Below are 22,172 nucleotides of genomic sequence, written 5' to 3' on the forward strand. Positions count from 1 at the left end.
TAACATGGAATATTCAAATGTTTAGTTTTTAACTGTGTGTGACAAAGCCAAGACAGCCTACCATGTCAACAGAAAAGGTAGGGAGTGGAAGGGATAGTTTTAACACACTGTTCATTTATGCTACTGAGTTTTTCTAGCAAAAGACAGCAAAGCCAATACAAAATTTGAGAGACAGAGGAAAACAGATTTGAGCCACTGGTACCTCTTCGAAGACAAACCTTGTGTTTCCATGCCCTGCCATCTGGAAAGCTTACCTCCTTCCCAGGCAACTGAGAATACAAGTCATTCCCACTACTCTTCTTTAAGAATTTCATTGTCCCTCACTGACAGCCCACATATGAAAGATGCATCATGCCTCCCTGGAAATACAGGGGCCATGAAAGGCGAGCATAAAGCATTCCTTGTGAGAGAGACTGCTGAAAAGGAGCCCCCTGCCCCAGCTACCCCAAAAAAGTACTGATCACACTAATTACATCCCAGGAACCAGAGGGAAACGTCTGAGGATTGCAGAGCAGCTCCTCAAGCTGTCCCTGCAAAGCTGACCCCACAAAGTGCAGAGTAAGAACCATGTCATCTCACTCAAATTACACGCGGTTCACTCTTAACTTTTTTCAACTCAAACAGGTCTTCTCTGCCAAGAGGACTGGTCTTCAGAGTCTTTCTGAGTTCCTCTATTATTCAAGTTGCTCAAGCTAGTTTTAGTCTCTCCCAACAGGGAAAGACTAAACAGGATCCAGTTGGAAAATAAAAAGCCTTTGGAACACAGCATCACACGAAGGAAGGAATAGATAGAAACAGGATATTCAGGAGAAGCCCTCCTGGCATAGATTTAGCGATAAAAGTGGCAGACTGCCTCCAGCAGCAGGGTGAGCAGCAGCAGTATCTTCTCGGATACGCTCCTCCCGCCACTTTTGTTACACAGGTTCTTCTGGCAGCAGTCATAGTGGAGCTCCTTCTCCCCTAAGGCTTTTGCAATGAACTCAAAACTGCATTCTTCGTACTTCCAACACTGGTGGTAAAATTTTAGCGGCACTGTGGGGAAACACATGCATACAAGGGTAAGCAATCAAGCAGGTAAAGCTCTATACCTGTCTTTGAATTCTCATATCTGGCTAAAAAGATGCAGGATCCAGCTCTGAATGGAACTTCTCCATGAAACCAGAGTCTCAGCAGAGCCAGTACAGTGGTGTGTGCATAGCAGGCAACAGGTGATCATACTAATGTTCAAGATTTACCAAGATTTTTAAATACATGCCTGATTTGGCAATCCCACTTCTAGGATTTACTCTCTGAATGAAAAAGGGTTAAGATACATGCTCAAGAATGGTCATTGCACTACTATCTGTAGCAGCAAGAAACTAAAAGACAGTCTGTTAATAAAAAAAAGCATCTGAATAAATTATGGTAGCGGTTCCACACAACAAAGCTCCATGCAGATAAGGTATGTCATAGGACTGTGTGTTGACATGGGGAGTTTTAGTTTCTTTAAAAAAAAAAATGCAGAAAAAATAGATAAATTGGACTTCATCAAAATTAAAAACTTTAGTGCTTCAAATAGTTAAAGAACACTTTAAAAAATTAAAAAGACAAAACCCACAAATGGAAGAAAATGTTTACAAATCACACATCCGAGAAGAATGAAATACAACTGAATAATAAAAAGACAACCCAATTAAAAAATGGGCAAAGGATATAGATACTTCAAAGATATACAAATGACCAATAAGTGCATGAAAAGAGGCTCAATATCATTAGTCATTAAGAAAATACAAATCAAAACCACAATGAATATCAATTCATATCAACTAGGGTGGCTGTAATCAAGAAATTGGAAAATAATTTGTGTCATGGAATATTAGAACCCTCATATATTGCTTGTGGAAAGGTAAAATGGTGCAGATATCTCAGAAAAGTCTAGTATTTCCTCAAAAGGTTAAAAATAGTTTCCATATGACCTAGTAATTCTACTTCTAGGTAAATACATCACCCAAGAGAACTGAAAACTATGTTCACACAAAAGCTTATAGACCGATGTTCATAGCAGCATTATTCAAAACAGCTAAAAGGTGGAAACAAACCCAGATGTCCATTAACTGATGAACGGATAAACAAAATGTGGTATATCCACCTAATGGAATATTATTTGGCCATAAAAAGGAATAAGGTACTGTGATATATCCAATAACATGGGCGAATCTTAAGAACCTCATGCTCAGTGATAGGAGCCAGTCGCAGAGGACCACAACATCTTATGTTTCAGTTAATATCCAGAACAAGCAAATCCATGGAGCTAGAAAGTAGACTAGTAGCTGCCAGGGTGTGTGGGGAGGAGGAATGGACAGTGACTGCTAATAGGTATGGGGCTTCCTTTTGGGACCACAACAGTGTTGTGAAATTAGATAGTGGTGACAGTCATACAGACTTGTGAATATACTAAAGACCACTGACTTATATACTTTAAAATGAACTTTGGAACTGAGATATGTGAATCACATCTCAAGAGAAAAAAGCCTAGATGCAGAGCAATATGTAGAATGTGGTCCACTTCTATAAAGCATATGTGTGGGGCTAAATACATTAATTTTCTCTGGAAGGATTCCCAAGGAATTTAACAGTGTTACCTTCACAGACTACTATCTTCCATTTATCTATTTGTTATATGTGGATTGAGATTTAAAATAAAGTCACTGGATGAATTTATTTCCAAAATATTTTAACTTCCTTTAAAAATCATTAGACTATTCAGTAACACAGGAAAAACTTTCCAAAAGAATATGCAGTTGTGGTCCTAATTTTTGCACAACAAAGGAAAATAAAGGCCAAAAGTATATATGCCAAGTATCTTCTAGTGGCATATGTAATTAAATAAACTATGTTAAGTGAAGAAAAAAAAGTGTTGAGAGAGAAGAATTATGTTAGATTTTCCTCTTCAAAAGTTACATTATGTGCTAGATGCTAGGGACACACAGATATATCAATAGAAGGCTGGTGCTTGCCCTGGTATCATTTTCTTTTCTTCTGTGTTGGAAAGATAAAAGATACAGATGCCTATTTTTTTTATGTAAGCCTTGTAAGTAATTTATCCAACTGCACTCACAGCTCAGAGCAAAAACCCCTAAGTTAATAACTGCAGCATAACTGTTCTGTACTCCCCTTCAGAGATGAGGTGCTGGCCTGGATTTTAATGAAGTTTGGTCAAGTGGAGGCCAGAACAAGTGTTCCAGTGACTCTGCTTATTTGGATCATAAGCATTTAAGAGGCTGCTTCTAACACTGTGCTAAAAATACTGTTGAATAGGACAAGTTACTGCCTTACATAATAATAATCAGACACTGGAACCAGGAAGGCATTAAAGCCACCAGAATGCTAATCTGGGAAGCCTAACAGCTTGAGGAGGACAGATTAATTTTGTCATAATTATTAATAAATTAGTCATTTATTAGTAACTGCTACCGATTAATCACGTACTACCTGTCCTGCAGTGAGCCAAGCATTTTACTTGAATGATCTTATCTGCATAACAACCTTACAAGAGAGAGCTTCTCACCAAAGCCACTATCAGAATGACCCGAGTAAAAGTGGATTACATCAGTCATTGGAATGTTGAAGTTCTCTCTCTGAGCACAGCCTCTCTACCCTTTTTGAAGATTTGGTTCAAGTCTGCTTTTACCAAGCAATAGCCCCCAATTGCCTTAGGGACCCTTAAGTATGTCCCTTATCTGAAAGGCCATTTCAGCAATGACTGCTTGACACTGTCATCAGAGGCTCTGCCAGACTCCAAGTACATGGTTTATACTTCCAGGACCTAGCCAGGATGCCAGTAAACAGTGGCTGAATTAATACCTATCTGTCTCTCTTCTAGATGGCATCTGCATAGCACTATCATATACATTTCTCCTCTAACTGCCCTACTGACCTTGGGAGATAAGTATTCCCATTTCACAGTCTGAGGGTGAAATGTGGTTAAATAATTTCTAATGTACGCTTGGCCTTTGACTCATGTTTATGACAATATGCACTCTGTGTCTCCCAAGCTGATGTCAGAGCTGGAGGGGGATTTAGATGCTCTGTTAGTATGTGCCTTACTGTAAGGTCTGAGTATCTATATTTCAAGAACTGCTGCTACCACATGTCTAGCTGAAATTTTGGGACATATGTTCATGAGAAGAAGAAAATTATTACTTAAGATTCACATCATCCTTAAAAAAAATTGTATTTTAGAGTTTTAGATTCACAGCAAAATTGAGCAGAGTTCCTATATAGCCCCAATACCCCCAGCCACAACCCTAAACAACCTCCCTCACTATTAACATCTCCAACACCTCCATTTGTTGCAACTGATGTCATCATGATCACCCAAAGTCCATAAATTACATTTAGGTTCACTCTGGGTGTTGTACATTCTCTGGGGTTTGACAAAACATACGACATGTATCCATCACTATAGTATACTGGTTGCCCTAAAAATCCTGTGCTCCACCTATTTATCCTCTCTCCTCCCCACTTAACCCCTGGCAGTCACTGTCCTTTTTATGATCTCCTTAGTTTGCCTTTTCTGAAATATGTCGTTGGAATGATAACTGTACTTAGCCTTCCCAAAGTGACTTCTTTCAGTCAGAAATATGCAGTTTGCTTCATGTCTTGTCATGGATTGATACCTCATTTCTTTTTAGTCCATTCTCTGGACATACCACCATTTACTTATCCATTCACCAAGTTTGGGCAATTACGAATAAAGCTGCTGTAAACATCCATGTGCAGGTTTTTGTATGGACCTAAGTTTTTAACTCATTTGGGTAATGAAGTCAAGGAATGCAATTGTTGAATCTATGGTGAGGGTACGTTTCGTTTTTTAAGGAACTGCCAAATGGTCTGTACCAATTTACATTCCCAGCAGCAGTGAATGAGAGCTCTGGGAGCTCCATGCCCTCACTGGTATCTGGTGTGGTCGGTGATTTACATCCTGGCGCTTCTAACAGACGTGCCTCACTGTTTACATTAACTGTTTTTAAAAGTGTAACAGTTCATTAGAAGATGAGTAAATTCTGGGGATCTAATGTACAGCATGGTGACTATAGTTAATAATGTGCTTAGCTGCTCAGTCTTGTCCCACTCTTTGCGACCCATGGACTGTAGCCCGCCAGGCTCCTCTGCCCATGGGATTCTCCAGGCAAGAATACAGGAGTGGGTTGCCATGCCCTCCTCCAAGGGATCTTCACAACCCAGGGACTGAACCCAGGTCTCCCATATTGCAGGCCGACTCTTTACCATCTGAGCCACCAGGGAAGCCCATGAATACTAAAGTGGGTAGCCCATTCCTTCTCCAGGGGACCTTCCCGACCCAGGAATCAAACTGGGGTCTCCTGCATTGCAGGCGGATTCTTTACCAGGGAGTTAATAATACTAGATTGTCTATTCAAAACTTGCTTAAGAGAATAGATCTTAAGTGTTCTCATCATACACAAAAAGGTAATAATGGGAGGGGGTGAACGTATTAATTAGATTGTGGTAATCATTTCATACTTTAAATATATACAGTTTTTATTTGTCAATTATACTTCAATAATGTTGGAAAACAATTAAAATGAAAGGTTAACCATTTAGGTAGGAAACAATAGGATTAGAGAGCTGGAAAAAAGATTTCAATTTCACTCTACTTCCCTCATCCCTTCTCTCCACCTCTACCATCCAACATACCCATTTCATCAATAAAAAAACACAGGCAGGAAGAACTTACTGCTGGCAGGACAGAGATCTGAGCTCAAAGCTACTAACTGCTAATCTAATACTTACTCTACACATAATACTGCCTTTATTATCTCATTGGGAAATTATACTTTTTGTTGTGGGGGTCCAAGAGACAGATGATCAGGGTTAAGAAGTAGGTCTCTGTGTTTGCAGATAACTGGTGCTCAAATATTTGTGGAGTGAATGGCTGTTCTCTCTGGGGGCCTCACTGTGCTTTCTACATTAGCTATGAATCAACATGGTCTTCCAGGTGAGGCAGAGGAACTGGCTCCCTAAAGAAACAAGGACCTCACAAGCAAGCCTTGGAATTAGAGCTGCATTCCAGGAACTAGTACCAAAATCAAGAGATACTCCTATTATTTACACAGGAGAATTCTAATTCATCCTGACTTACTCACGGATTTTTCCTTTTTGGGGGAATGAATCTCCCCCTTCTTTCTATCAGGTTTTTCTGAGCTTGTGGGTCTTCCAAAACTTTTCTGAGTTTACCTGATGTGCTCAGCATTCTTTGAAGGATGCTGGGAAGAATCTGCATAGAGAGTGTGAGTGAACGAACTTGAAGGGTGTTTTTATTTTTATCTCTTAAGAGATGGAAGTTGGGGGGTTTACCTTGTACACTCACTAAGCAGACCCTGAAACAGCCGCTCCTCACTTCACAGTATCTTTTCTACATGTCAATTCAATCCAGAACCACACCCAGCGAGAGTAGAGGGTATGATGTGGTTGGTTTCTTGCCTCTGCCTACCATTTCCTAAATTCTGCTTCAATAGGATTTATGGAGGAGGCAATTCCATAGTCTAACCAATTTGCAAAATGCAGATTTGACAGAACTTGTCAACGCAGGCCATTCCCCATCCCAAGCCCATGAGTGCCTTGCTCTCTGAGGCCACTGAGCCTCGGTACCTGCTTTGCCTTTCTTTGGAACACCCTTCCCTGCTTAGTCCTCCTACTTCTATTTGTCCACTGAGCTCAGCTTGAGTCCCCTTAGGACTCTGCATATATTAAATTCCCCCCAGAATGATACACGAGTATAAGTAAATAAAGACATCTGTGACAGCTACACAAGCCTCTCACAATTTTCATTGTCTCCTTTCTTCATCTTTGTATCTCGAGCTCCTAGCTCAGGCTCTAGCACACGGCAGGCTCTCAAAAGTTTAGGAGGCAGCCAGTGTAGGTGTTATGAGAACAAGTGTTGGAATTGGATGGATTTCCATGTTCAAATCCTGAGCTGGTTTCCTTGACCTTAGCATGTTGCTTAATCTGAATCTCAGTCTCCTTGTTTACCAAATGGGAATAAAACATTAACCCAAGTGGTAGATGGAAAGCATTAAATTAAAAAAAAAATGGAAAAACAAAACAAAAACAAATGGAAAATGTTTAGTGTCATACGCAACTGGTGCTATTAAATGGTAGCTATTACTTATTGAATACAAGTCTAACAAAAAAGAAGGTGGCACGGATTTTTCCCCAGGCTCTCTTCAACCCATTACACTCGGGCAGAGAGGGGAGGGGGAGGCTCTTACCAGCCTTAACGAAGAGACAAGCATCTTGATTATGTGAACAATTGACGACTGAAGTGCAGTTAACTTGGTTAATACAGCTGTAGCACTGCAGGCTGTGACCTAGAACCAGGAAGAATGACCGTCAGGACCTGGTAGATAAGCAGTGCAGAAGCAAGCCCACCATCTCCAGTAGTGCGGGTCAGAGGTCAGCAACCCACAGTGGGATGCCTTCCCACACAAACCTGCAGCAGACACATTTTTTGAAGTTCAGACTACAGTTCCAGCAGTGGTTTTACCGGACTCTGTGGTATGTGCAAAGGTAATGTCCAGGTTTCAAAACCCATTTAATTGTGCAACTGAGAAGCTTTCTCCTACTTTCAACCAAAAGTGATTAATCTGCAATGTTAATAACAGGTTGAAAGGAACCCATCAAAAGGATAAACAGAATTCCATAAAAACTTCTGAAGAACAATTATGCTCTGACATCACATTCTCATGGACTGATCATCGGTATTTGGTAGTACCTATCTGATCTGATCTGTGTGAAAAGACATGTTCCAAGATGAAATACGTTAAATCTATTACAAATCAGTATCAACACATGAACATTCGCAACTCATTTGATAGGGAACACTAATTTTTGAATCAGAGTAAGCAAAATGTTATTCTCCCAGAAAGAATTCCACTTTTATTAGTAGGGCTGTATCATAAAAAATTGTACTTAATTATTAATTTTTGAATCGTCAATTAAAAACTTACAGAAACTTGTTTTCTCTCTTATTTATACAAAAGCCTACAAAATACCCTTGGTTTTTGTCTCTTGGCCTGCAAAGCCTAAAATATTTACTACCTGGCCCTCTACAGAACAAGTCTGATGGCCTCCGGGATAAGGCATCCTCAGTGTGGCTGTTCCCTGCTGAGGGACTAGCCCATCACCAAAGCAAACACAGCCAAGGGACAGGCAGCAGCCGTGTATCTTAAACTCACAGGGGTGAGCAGGCATTGCATAGCGACACTGAACATAAGGGCTGGTTCGTATCAGAAGCAAATGCCTCTGGTTCCCCAATTTGAAAAATGACTACCACTCCCATTCCGGTCTTAGGATTCCTCTTTGGTGGCTACACTTCAAGTTTCACTGAATTATTTTCCCTTTGTTTTATGTCCCTTTGTGACAGGACAAAGATGAGTCATATTCCACATTTGCCATGTAATCAGTATTTGGCAGTACCCATATGTATGAGAAGACATTTTCAAAGATGAAATATGTAAAGTGTCATAGAAGAATGGCATGGTGAAACCAAGACCAAAATGTGGGTTTTAGCACCCCAGAGCTGACTTTTAGTCCTAAGGCTGTAGCCTGGGTTTATCACCAGGGAGAAGAATTTTCAGAAGGCCAGAAGAAAGTGGCTCCTCACTTTCTGAGCACAGTCAGAAGTGATGCTATGCTATGCTAAGTCACTTCAGTCGTGTCCGACTCTGTGTGACCCCAGAGATGGCAGCACACCAGGCTCCCCCGTCCCTGGGATTCTCCAGGCAAGAACACTGGAGTGGGTTGCCATTTCCTTCTCCAATGCATGAAAGTGAAAAGAGAAAGTGAAGTCGCTCAGTCGTGTCCGACTCCTAGCGACCCCATGGACTGCAGCCCACCAGGCTCCTCCATCCATGGGATTTTCCAGGCAAGTGTACTGGAGTGGGGTGCCATTGCCTTCTCCTAGTCAGGAGTGAAGCTCTCTATAAACATCTTAAATGACCACGTCTGTCTTCACAGGTGTGAAATCCCAACTAGCAGAGGACCCTCTGATTTGTGAAGGTTCCAGGTTAAACTTTGAAATATCAGCCCCCCAAACCCCCTCCTCCTCCATTTTGTTTGCAAATGATAAGACAGATGTCTGGAGAGGAGGAGTGACCCCATCAAGAACACTCAGAGCACTGCATGCAGCAGAGATGACGCCAGCCCCTGGGTCCGGGGCCAGGCTCCGCTGGCCCCCTCTGCCTCTTCTCTGCCAGGCTCAGTGCTTGCCACACCTGCGTGAGAGGGGAGTCACCGTGAGAAGGGACAAAGATGCCAATTTTCAACAATCTTTCCCTGCTCCAGAAGTGTGTCCACCTGGTAAGAGGAAAGAGTTTAGAGGGAGAGGATACTCTTGCCTGGCTATCTGAGAGGGCCATTTGGAAAGGCTGCCCATGGGAGTACAGTTTCTCCTGGCTACAGCCAGAGTTCATTTGGCTTCTTGACAAACCTTCGGACAGAGGAAAGAGAGCTTACCTTTGGAACTTCTGTGAGGCAGAAATATTCACAGCTAACACTGTGTTCAAATATTTAAACTTTCAGTCTTCAGAGAACTGCTGTTAAGAGGCAGGCTTAAGGACTGCCATCCCCATTAAACTAAGATGTTAACTAACTTGTCAAAAGGCAGACAGCCCTTAAGAGGAGAGCTGGGACTTACACCTACATGGTCAGTTCTGAAGCCCATGCTTGGTTTATTTACCATGATGTTCTTCTAACCATCCTGAGTGAAAAAGAGAAGAAACCAACCATAATCATGGAGAAAACCAGGCCAGGGGCAAGCAATAAGTCAGAGGATGGTTGTTTGATATTCCAGCCACTTAACCAGGGTGAAGTGGATATTCTTCACACTCCAACTCCCTCGGGAAGGACCTAAGCGCCCCCAAGACCTGTCACAGAATGGCTAATGGCACCAAACCCAAGCTCCATAAACAAATGTAGACTGTTGGAAAGAGGGTGTGACCAGGTTACTCTTTTAAGACTTTTTTGATGTGGAACATTTTTAAAGTCTTTATTGAATCCGTTACAATACTGCTGCTGTTTTATGCTTTGGTTTTTTGGCTATGAGGCAAGTGGAATCTTAACTTCCCAACAGGGATTGAATCTACACCGCCTGTATTGGAAGGCGAAGTCTTAACCACTGGACCACCAGGGAGGTCCCCCAAGCTATTCTTATTACAGAAAATTCACTGGGTAGAACTGTGACAATAATGTATGTTGTAACACAGTGACTATATTACGCACCACCTTGGCTAAGATCAACAGTGGGGAGGAGGGCGGGGAGGTCATGACTTCTGCTCCAACGTGACCTTGGGCTAACTTCTTTGCTTCAGTTTCCTCAACTGTAAAACGGGCCTAACAGCGCTGAGCCCTCAGGGGATGGCTAAGGATTAAATGACATAGGGTCTGGTACATAGTAAGTGTTCACCGTATGGAAGCTGCTAACGCTGTAAGCTCTGACATGCTCCAACACACAGATGACTCTGTACTGTTCACTACACGGCTACTTTCTTTTCCGTCTCCTATCCCTGCTCCTCAAAAAAAAAAAAAAATAGTAATAATTTTTTTGTTGTAACATGACAGAGGCAGAAAATGACCTCTGATTTTTATAATGAAGCAAAGTAAACACAGGTGTTCCTACTGTTAGAGGTAATGAGTATCTCCAGGAGGGGGGAAGGGGTAGGCTGGCGAAGGGAATAGGTGCAGACACTTTGATGAAAGGCTTATTTGGGTTTGAACTGTGCCTGCAGCGCTTCAGTGCGATATTTTACAAACCATTTCTTTAGGCCTCAGTCTTGTCATCTGGAAAGTGGCAATAAACAGCCCCTGCTCCATAGGATGGATATGAGGATTAAATAAGTAGATAGTGTTAAGATGCTGAGAACAGTGATTGGCTCATGAATGCTGTGGGCAGCAGCTACTGCTGCTATAACCACAGTACCCTCGGCCACAGCAGTGTCACATGGGAGTGCCCAGGGTGGCCGCTGAGCTCAGCACTCTGGGTCGGCAGCCCTGGCTGCTGGCAGTGCGAGGGGTGAAACTTAAGAGGCTGTGTGTAATCTCTTCCCCACAAAAGCAGCTCTGTCACCCAGGATGAACTGTAACTCAGGAAGGGGCTTCGCCGAGGGCAGGGCTGTAACATAGGAAGGAGCAGTCATATCACCCTGGACCTGTAACACTGATGGCGAAAGAACCGAAGCCTGGCCCGGGTCTGTGGCACCAGCTTGGTCATCCTGAAGCCTAAGAAAAAGTTAGGGTGGAAGCAACCTACATGACCCAGATCCAAGTCCCTCTGGACCACTCACCGAGTTGGCAGAGGACAGCCAGGAACAGGAGCCCAAGCACGATGTACCCTCCTTTGCTTGCCATTGCGACCAGCTACAGAACCTGGGAGGAAGGAACACAAAGCATTGTCACAAACCAACAGGTGATTGCCGGAAGGCCTGGGGGCTTCTGGAAACACAGGAAGTAGAGAGCAGACGGAGAAAACAGGGAACCTCAGTGCCAGGGGCCCTGAACCAAGTGTGTTCTTTGTGGGGGCAGTCCTCAGCCCCTCCGCAGTCGAAGACCTCAGCTTGCTGAAGAAATGCTGTCAGGCCTGGTGGGAGAGGTGGCTGCAGGGAGACATAGCACACAGGGCCCACCCCAGCCCTCACCCACAGTAGCCGTGCACCTTTGCAGGAACTCAGTCGCTCTGAGCCTCAGTGTTCATGACTGAGCAGTGGGACAGCAATGTCTCCTCCATCAGGGGCACTGACTCCAATGGTAAAATGTACAGAATACCCAAGGCAGCGCCTGCAATTCGAGCTCTGCAGGCCCCACCTCCAGCTGCTGGCTGAGCTGAGCCCAGCAAGCATCACTTTTCCAGGCCATGCCACTAAGTGCATCACACCAAAGGGGTGACTCTGGGGGACACCAGCAGGCATTCAGTGGCAGAACATGGGGCAAAGGCTTAGTACACTGAAGCTCTGGCTCCCCACCTTGGTAAGTGTGATGGGGACACCTTCTCCTTTAGTCTGAAAAGTAAGGGCAGGTTCCAGGTAACTGCTGTCTAGTCCCTATTCCATTAATGCTTAGAAGTGTGGCAGTGAGCATCAGGGGAGAAGAGGGGAGGGCTGAAATGCCTCAAATCCTCCTTTCACTTGAGAAGGAAGCCAAGCCACAGGGCGGTTTTTAACTTAGCCCAAGTCCCAACCATAAGCAACAGATCTAAGGAGTCTCCAGACCCCATCCCGACTTCCCTGAGCAACAGGGAGGTGATTTCTGCCCCAAACCAGGGTGGCTCCACATTCTACTCTCCTGAGCCCCACAGGCCAGGACCTCTGTCTGGCAAACAGATAGGGTTCTTGGTGGGTGAGCCCTGCCCCGCCCCACCCCACCCAGCCCTCCTCTGAGTTGGAGGTGGGTGGTGGGGAGGATGGGACCAGGAAGGGTGTTGCCTAAAGAAGATGATATTGAGGAAGCTCACGCCCAGGAGACAGAAAGGTCATATTCTGATGAATGGGGAAGCAGGAAGAAAATCTAACCAGGCCTGGCCTTTCTTTAAGGCTGAATCACCCTCATTTCCCTCTGGGGTCTTCAAAACCTACCATAGCCTATATGCCCACTCCCACCAGGCTGACCCTCCCCGGGGGGCAGCTGCCCAATACCCCAGTGCAAGGAGGATCTAAGGCTGCCCAAGGCTAGTGGTTATAAGCTCAGACCCGGACATACTAAAGCCCAGCTCTCCCACAGCTACCGAGCCTCATTGTCTCATCTGTACGTGGGTTCTTCCCCACATGGGGAGATGTAAGATAAAACCAGATAACTATGTGCTTGACACAGTCACAGGAAAGTGGTGGCTACTGCCACTTCCTGCCTCACTCTGCACGCACGCACACACACACACACACACACACCCCCCGCCACTACTGTAACAGGAGAGAAAGGGGCAGGGCACAAGTTTTGAAAGAATGACATAGCCCAAGGACACAACATAAACTGATTAGAATCAAATGGGACCAAGATGGCAGACAAGACTAGACCTCGATCCTCAACCAGCAAGTGAAACAACACACCCAGAGGTGCCATGTCAGTGCCAGCTCAGTTCAGTCGCTCAGTCGTGTCCAACACTTTGCGACCCCATGGACTGCAGCACACCAGGCTTCCCTGTCCATCACCAACTCCCAGAGCTTACTCAAGCTCATGTCCATCAAGTTGGTGATGCCATCCAACCATCTCATCCTCTGTCGTCTCCTTCTCCTGCCTTCAATCTGTCCCAACATCAGGGTCTTTTCAAATGACTCAGTTCTTCGCATCAGGTGGCCAAAGTACTGAATTTTCAGCTTCAGCATCAGTCCTTCCAATGAATATTCTGGACTGATTTACTTTAGGATGGACTGGTTGGATCTCCTTGCAGTCCAAGTGTGGTAGGAAAGGAGACCCCTTCCAGGGCCCAAAAACTGGGCTCTTGTCTAACACTCGGAAATGAATTGTCCGAGGAAACACATGTGCTGACAGAGCAAGAGATTTTATTGGGAAAGGGCGCCCAGGAGAACTGCTCTGTCACGTGGCTTGCAGTCTCGGGTTTTATGGTGATGGAATCAGTTCCCGGGTTGTCCTTAGCCAATCATTCTGACTCAGAGTCCTTCCTGGTGGTGCATGCCTTGTTCAGCCAAGATGGATGCCAGAGAGGATTCTGGGAGGTGGTTGGACAGGTGGTCTCTCCTTTTGACCTTTCCCGAACTCTTCTGGTTGGTGGAGGCTTACTAGTTCCCTGTTCCTTACCAGGACCTCCTGTCGTAAAACAACTCATGCAAATGGTTACTGTGGTGCCTGGCCAGGGTGGGTGGTTTCAATCAGTGTGCTTCTCCTAACACAAGGGACTCTCAAGAGTCTTCTCCAACACCACAGTTCAAAAGCATCAATTCTTCGGCACTCAGCTTTCTTCACAGTCCAACTCTCACATCCATACATGACCACTGGAAAAACCATAGCCTTGACTAGACGGACCTTTGTTGGCAAAGTAATATCTCTGCTTTTGAATATGCTATCTATGTTGGTCATAACTTTCCTTCCAAGGAGTAAGCGTCTTTTAATTTCATAGCTGCAGTCACCACCTGCAGTGATTTTGGAGCCCCCCAAAATAAAGTCTGACACTGTTTCCCCATCTATTTGTCACGGAGTAATGGGACTGGATGCCATGATCTTCGTTTTCTGAATGTTGAGCTTTAAGCCAACTTCTTCACTCTCCTCTTTCACTTTCATCAACAGGCTCTTTGGTTCTTCTTCACCTTCTGCCATAAGAGTAGTGTCATCTGCATATCTGAAGTTATTGATATTTCTCTCAGCAATCTTGATTCCAGCTTGTGCTTCAACCAGCCCAGCGTTTCTCATGATGTGCTCTGCATATAAGTTAAATAAGCAGGGTGATAATATACAGCCTTGACGTACTCCTTTTCCTATTTGGAACCAGTCTGTTGTTCCATGTCCAGTTCTAACTGTTGCTTCCTGACCTGCATATAGGTTTCTCAAGAGGCAGGTCAGGTGGTCTGGTATTCCCATCTCTTTCAGAATTTTTCAAAGTTTATTGTGATCCACACAAAGGCTTTGGCATAGTCAATGAAGCAGAAATAAATGTTTTTCTGGAACTCTCTTGCTTTTTCAATGATCCAGGGTATATTGGCAATTTTGAAGTGGTCAAACAGGAGATGGCAAGAGTGAACATTGACATTTTAGGAATCAAGGAACTAAAATGGACTGGAATGGGTGAATTTAACTCAGATGACCATTATCTACTACTATGGGCAAGAATCCCTTAGAAGAAATGGAGTAGCCATCATAGTCAACAAAAGAGTTCAAAATGCAGTACTTGGATGCAGTCTCAAAAATGACAGAATGATCTCTGTTTGTTTTCAAGGCAAATCATTCAAGATCACAGTAATCCGACTCTATGCCCCGACCAGTAATGCTGAAGAAGCTAAAGTAGAATGGTTCTATGAAGACCTACAAGACCTTCTAAAATTAACACCCTAAAAAGATATCCTTTTCATTATAGAGGACTGGAATGCAAACGAACAAAGTCAAAAGATACCTGGACTAACAGACAAATTTGGCCTTGGAGTACAAAAGGAAGTAGGTCAAAGGCTAATAGAGTTTTGCCAAGAGAATGCATTGGTCATAGCAAACACCCTCTTCCAACAACACAAGAGAAGCTCTACACATGCACATCACCAGATGGTCAATACCAAAATCAGATTGATTATATTCTTTGCAGCCAATGATGGAGAAGCTCTATACAGTCAGCATAAACAAGACCGGGAGCTGACTGTGGCTCAGATCATGAACTCCTTATTGCCAAATTCAGACTTAAATTGAAGAAAGTAGGGAAAAACACCAGAGCACTCTGGTATGACCTAAATCAAATCCCTTACGATTATACAGTGGAAGTGAGAAATAGATTCAAGGGATTAGATCTGATAGAGTGCCTGAAGAACTATGGAAGGAGGTTCATAACATTTCCAAGGCACTGTTCAAAGATCAGGGAGTGGGCAGTGGCCCAAATCCTGGAAATCTCCACCCCGTCCCCAAAATGGTTGGAATAATCCTCCCACTCATTAACATATGAAATTACTCAGCCTATAAAAACTAACCACCCCAAATTTCGGGGAACACTCACCCTCCGCGATGGCCCACATTGTGTCTGCAGAGTGTGTTTCTCTCAGAATCTGAATAAATCTACTTCTTACCTATCATTTTGTCTCACTGAATTCTTTCTGCAATAAGACATCAAGAACCTGAGCTTCGTTAGGTCCTGAAACCATGTACCATGGGTTTTGGCTGGGTTTGAGTCCCAGCACATGAGTTCAAGTCCCAATCTGTGGTAAACGGATTCACAACCACACCCAGACTTTCTGCCCTAAGTCATACAGGCATGTCCATACCTCCTGGCCTCTCCAGGGAGTTCCCCTCTTGTTCCCTGAACCTGAGAGATGGGAGGCACCCTAACAGATCAGGGTCTCTATGTGCTGTGCTATGCTATGCTAAGTCACTTCAGTCGTGTCCGACTCTCTGCGACCCCATAGACAGCAGCCTACCAGGCTCCCCCGTCCTTGGGATTCTCCAGGCAAGAACACTGGAGTGGGTTGCCATTTACTTCTCCAATGCATGAAAGTGAAAAGTGAAAGTGAAGTCGCTCAGTCGTGTCCGACTCTTAGCGACCCCATGGATTGCAGCCTAACAGGCTCCTCCGTCCATGGGATTTTCCAAGCAAGAGTACTGGAGTGGGGTGCCATTGTCTTCTCCTTAACAAATCAGGAAGAGGTCCCAGCCCCTCTGGCTGGCACCCAACGCCCCTGCAGTGCTTTCTGCCTGGAGCCAGATGAGTCAAGTGAACAAATGATAAGTGTTCCCCTATCCCTGGGCCTCAGTCAGTGACCCAGGCCCAGCACACCCCAGCTCCCAGCCTGGTTCCTTACACGCAAGGGCGTTTGGGTAGAAAGGATAACTTAACACACTCACACAAGCCTGGGGCTGGGAACAAGTGCTACAAGAGAACAGGAGAGAAAGGCATCCATCAGAGGTTCCCAAAGAGGGAGGCAGGGAGTGTCAGACTCTTCCTAAAAGTTCTGCAATAGCTGCTTCCTCAGGCAGCCCCACCAGAGGAGGAGGGAGGAGGTCACAACCTCTAGGAGACTTCCTTCCAAATGGTCCTTGGCATGAATAGCACCATCAAAACAAATAAACAGGGTGTGGTGCAGAGAACCCACCCTTGATGAAAGGGCTGGAAAAGAGTCAGACATGAACTGAACTGAACTGAACTGAACTGAAGAAAGGCTTATCTCTTAAGAAAAGCAGCAGAAACTGCACAGTGAACTGGTTCAGGGTCAGGCTTTCTCATTGACCGGTGAACAAAGCCTTGGATATTTCTGGCTCTGCCACTTCTTGCTGTGTGTTACTCAACCTCTAGGCCTCCCCTCTGCATCCAGGACACACGGGGATAAGCACACACACTGCACGGCACGGTGCCTGGCCGAAGGAGAGGCCAAGAGGTGTGGACATGCCTGTTTGACTTAGGGCAGGAAGTCTGGGTGTGGTTGTGAATCCATTTACCACAGATTGGGACTTGAACTCATGTGCTGGGACTCAAACCCAGCCAAAACCCATGGTATGTGGTTTCAGGACCTAACAAAGCTCAAGTTCTTGATGTCTCATTGCAGAAAGAATTCAGTGAGAGACAAAGTGATAGGTAAGAAGTAGATTTATTCAGATTCTGAGAGAAGCACACTCTGCAGACACAGACAGAGTGTGGGCCGTCACAGAGGGCACAGAGTCATGGGAAGTCATGAGGTTCCCAGAAGAAGAAGCTGGGCAGGGAAGGGGCATTGGGCTGAGAAGAGTGGAGAGGGTAGACAGAAGGTAGCATCAGGTCAGAAAGCTGGACAAACACTCTGGGCTTGGATGAGCAGAGGAGATCGCAGGCCGCAACCATATGGGTTGGATGGGGACTGTCAACAAGATTGAGCTTTAAGTCCACAGGACTGGCTGGGAGTCACAGTGGATGTTTCCATGACTTGGATGCAAGAGGGCAAAGACGGCAGAGAAAGGAAGTGGTCAGTGTGCAGATGCTAACATTGTAGTATTGTTAGGGGAAGCACACTGATTGAAATCGCCCACCCTAGCCAGGCACCATAGTAACCACTTGCATGAGTTGTTTTACGGCAGGAGATTCTGATAAGGAATACGGAACTAATAAGCCACCACCAACCCGAAGAGTTCCGGAAAGGTCGAAAGGAGACACCGCGTGTCCATCCACTTCCGGGAATCCCTCTCGCTAGCATCCATCTTGGCTGAGCATGCACCACCAGGAAAGACTCTGAATTAGAGTGACTGGCCAAAGACTACCCGGAAACTAATCCCATCACCCGACATTGCGAGCCACACGGCAGAGCTGTTCTCCTGGGTTCCCTTACCCTAATGCTCTCCACCCGGGTGCCCTTTCCCAATAAAATCTCTTGCTTTGTCAGCACATGTGTCTCCTAGGACAATTCATTTCCGAGTGTTAGACAAGAGCCCAGTTTTGGGCCCTGGAAGGGGTCCGCCTTCCTGCAACAGTATTTGAATCAGAAGTCCAGGTCTTCATTGTTGTTGTTTAGTAGCTAAGTCCTGTCTGTCTTTTTTGCGACCCTATGGACTCTAGCCTGCCAGGCATCTCTGTCCATGGGATTTCCCAGGCAAGAATACTGGAGTGGGTTGCCATTTTCTTCTGGGAATTGAACCTGCATCTCCTGTACTGCAGGTAGATTCTTTACCACTGAGCCACCAGAAAAGACAAAATAGCTGATTGTCTTAAAGCTATTTTATAAATGCCCCTAAAATGCTGACAATAGTTAACACTAAGCAGGATTATTTATGATTTCTTATTTCTTTTCCTGACCCTCTACTCTTTGCCATACTTCCCCAAATATTCTATAAAGAGACAAGCATTGGTTTTATAATCAGAAATAGGAAAATCCACACATTAAAAAAATTTCCTTTTTAGTAGTCATCAATCACTTATCTCGGAGAAGGCTATGGCACCCCACTCCAGTACTCTTGCCTGGAAAATCCCATGGATGGAGGAGCCTGGTGGGCTGCAGTCCATGGGGTCGCTAAGAGTCGGACATGACTGAGCGACTTCAGTTTCACTTTTCACTTTCATGCATTGGAGAAGGAAATGGCAACCCACTCCAGTGTTCTTGCCTGGAGAATCCCAGAGATGGGGAGCCTGGTGGGCTGCTGTCTATGGGGTCGCACAGACTCGGACACAACTGAAGCGACTTAGCAGCAGCAGCAGCAGCAGTCACCTATCTTCTGGCAAATCTGTTTCAGCATTAAGAAAGAGAACTGAACCTCAAGGCTTAAAAATCTTCCCCCTAGTAAGTGTAGATCATATGGTAGGTGAACCAACAGAGCTACCGTGACTTTTCCAACACACCCAACCAAACACTTAGATGCAAGAAGCATGCAGAAGACCTCATCATGCCTTTCTCAACATTTTAAGACTCATTTAAGCAATGGATTTAATTATTAGAAAGAACCTAAAGTCATTCTGAAAAGGGTCCACAGGATAGGATGGGTGAGCTTACTGGAAGACACCATTTTGCAGTGGTAGAACACATTTGGTGCCGATCTTAGGAAATGTGGAGATTTTTCTGGGTGGCTCTGAAGTTGACTCTAAAAGGGAATTGCTTCAGGGACAAGTCAAATAGGCTTTTCACTAGAAGAATAAGTAACAGTCAAGGATATACAAGCATTGTTTCAAACAGTAAGAATTTGGTAACACACATGTCCAACAAGATGATGAGTAAATTATGGTCCAATTCCATGGTGGGGAACTATACAGCCATGAAAAGTAATAGACATGAAAGGCTATTCACAAGGTATTAAGAAAAAAAAGCCAGTTTAGCTATAATTTTATTACTTTTTCTTTAAAATACACACATACATACACACACCTTTAAAAAAAAGCTTGGGACATCAACTTTTCCAAACATTTTGGGACATGTGATGAACAGCACGGCAGAATTATGAGCAGCTTATTTATACTTAAATATGTTTTCTTAACAATGAATATTTTTCAGAAAGAGCTCTCAACAAAGAAAATATTTTAATGTACTTCTGTGTCATTTAACTGCAGCTTAAATTTTTATTTTTCTAACATTCTACCTGATTATTAAAAATACATAACAGCTTTCAAAATTTGCTACATTGAAGTAAAAAGTATTTCCTATATATATGGTCTCCTAGGAATAAAAATAGTTATTTTAGTCACACCCTATATTTGGGGGGGTGAAAAATGAGGCTTTCAGGATTTTCTAGTAGTTCTGAAAGAGAGACCCATATTCTAATCCCACTTTGCTGTCAATTTATATAACCTTAAAGCAGTCAACTCCTTTACTTCAGTTTCTAATTCGTGACGTGATATTGCTTTTATAGAATAATGAAATCTAAGACTTGAGGGTTTTAAAGCTCAATATGGGCTAAAATGTTAATGGCACTTAAAGGAACAAGCAGATAAATGCACACACAATCCTGGGGTTACTCCGTGCTGGCCTCAGACCTCGCCTGGAAATAATATTTTTACAATTAGGTGCCAGATTTCTTAATTTCTTCCAGTTTATCAGGACATCAAAATAAACAGCTGTAAAAGCCAGGAGAAATGGGTGGGAGAAATCAGGGCTGTTCTGTTTGGAAAAGTATGGTCAGAGACAGTAAGCATCTTCAAACACGGTAAGGGCCACCAAGGAAGAGAGGGACAGGTTATTCCATGTAATTTCCAAAGACAGCATTAGGATCAATTGGGAGGCATTCTGGGCTTCCTAAGAGAAACTGCTCGCTATCACCCCACTTCCTCCTCCCTCCCTGCCATGTGCCAGGCACTCAACAAAGTGTCAGCACAGATGGAAATCAATTTCCTTGGTGAAATATGAAAAACTCCCCATCACTTAGAAATGTTCACATGAAAAGAACACTGATCAGAGATGTTGCAGAAAAGATGCCAGCAGAAAGCAGCAAAGGGTTAAAACTAGAGCTTCTCATTCTACAATAAAAACCAACCCAATCATGATTTATTCATTTCCATCCACCTGAGATGTCAAGGGAAGCTAACAGTAGCAAGGCGATTTACAAATACAGGCATCCCTAACCGAGTTCCTAAAGATGTTTTGGGTAGCCAGTTTATGGACAGTGCAAGCCTATATTCCATTATTTTACAGAGGAAAACAAAGACACGCAGCTGTCCATCCAAAAACCCCAGCCAGCACCCTCAAATATTTATCTACCTATTTAAACAATCCAAATAAATTTGAACATAAAACATTTAACCTGCCAATGACCCAACAAACTTAAGGACTTCATTGTGGGTATATTTACTCTACAAAGTAAGTTCGGTCCTGACACTTACCCCCCAGTCATCTCCACAGTGACCATTTATGAACCCATGTAAGCTGAGCAGCTAGACACTGGGGTGCAGTGATTGCTAAACCAGGTAAAGCCCCATCTCAAGAACCTTACAGTCTAGTGGAGGTGGATACCAACTAACACTAGAGACTAGGTAGAAAATAAAATAGGGTACCAGTCCTGGTTCTCTAGCTTCAGTGGGCATCAGACTCATCTGGAGGGCTGTTAAAACAGATTGCTGGGCCTTGCCCCTAGAAGTTCTGATTCTGGAGGTCTTGGGGGGTGCCCAGGAATTAGTATTTCTAATCAGAGACTACACAGACAACTGAAGAAATAGTGAGAAGGACTTTGCCTACCCATGGGGATTTTGAGGACAGAGCACAGGGGTCACAGCTGAGGCATACAGGTGACCTCCAGAAGTGAAGAATGGTCCTCAGCCGACTCTCAGCCAGGAAGTGGCACCTCAGTCCTCCAATCACAAGGACTGTGCCACGCCAACAGCCTGAATGATCAAGGGGACAGCTTCTCTCACACAGTGCCCTCAGAAAGGAACCCAGCCCTGCTGACACCTTGACTTGAACCCAGGGAGGCCCAGGTCAGACTTCTGACAGATGGAATTGTAAGACTAATACATTTGTGTTGTGTTAAGCCACCAGCTTTGTGGCAGTTTGTTTCCAAAGTAATAGAAAATGAATACACCAACCTCAGAACTGGTACGTGGCATAACCGCATTTAAACCCAGGCCTGACTTCTTAACCACAGTTAAACTCTCTGGCGGGGAAACGTCTTGTGAATTCAGCTTCTGAAATAAATTGGTTGAACAGAGGCCACCAGAGAAGAGACTATATGAGGGCAATACTGCCACAAGATTCACAGACTCCCAGGGGCACACTTAGTGTTCCTAGGAGCCTGGAGCCTTGGAGGCTGATGATCTTTAAGGCTAAAGGTACTTTCAAAAATCAAACCCAATGTTCCTATTTTACGGAAATTAATGGAGGCCCTGGGAGATGAAAGTACCTGTCCCAAGGCAACAGGTTAGTTGCAAAGCCACACTGCGTGGATCTTGCTTCTATTTACCAAGGGCCGGTGGTGACGTAGTGGTAAAGAATCCACTTGGCCAATGTGGGCGACGCAAGAGATGTGGGTTCAATCCCTGGGGTGGGAAGATCCCCTGAGGCAGAAAATGGCAACCCGCTCCAGGGTTCTGGGCTGGAAAA

General features: G+C 44.4%; 1 protein-coding gene across 3 annotated transcripts in view; it reads right to left on the reverse strand.

Moving 5' to 3' along the window:
* The window catches only part of CD59 (CD59 molecule (CD59 blood group)), a 24,416-nt gene continuing 2,244 nt past the window's right edge, over positions 1–22,172 (reverse strand). For all 3 annotated transcript variants that reach the window (XM_061381091.1, XM_061381093.1, XM_061381092.1), the window contains exons 2-4: positions 11,343–11,424; positions 7,272–7,370; positions 1–1,032 (exon numbers count right to left, since the gene is read on the reverse strand). In XM_061381091.1, the coding sequence (XP_061237075.1) occupies positions 830–1,032; positions 7,272–7,370; positions 11,343–11,406 (366 nt within the window). In that variant the 5' untranslated portion in view covers positions 11,407–11,424 and the 3' untranslated portion in view covers positions 1–829. The remainder of the gene's footprint in view (positions 1,033–7,271; positions 7,371–11,342; positions 11,425–22,172) is intronic.

This window comes from Bos javanicus, chromosome 15 (assembly GCF_032452875.1).
Source record: "Bos javanicus breed banteng chromosome 15, ARS-OSU_banteng_1.0, whole genome shotgun sequence".
NCBI lineage: Eukaryota > Metazoa > Chordata > Mammalia > Artiodactyla > Bovidae > Bos > Bos javanicus.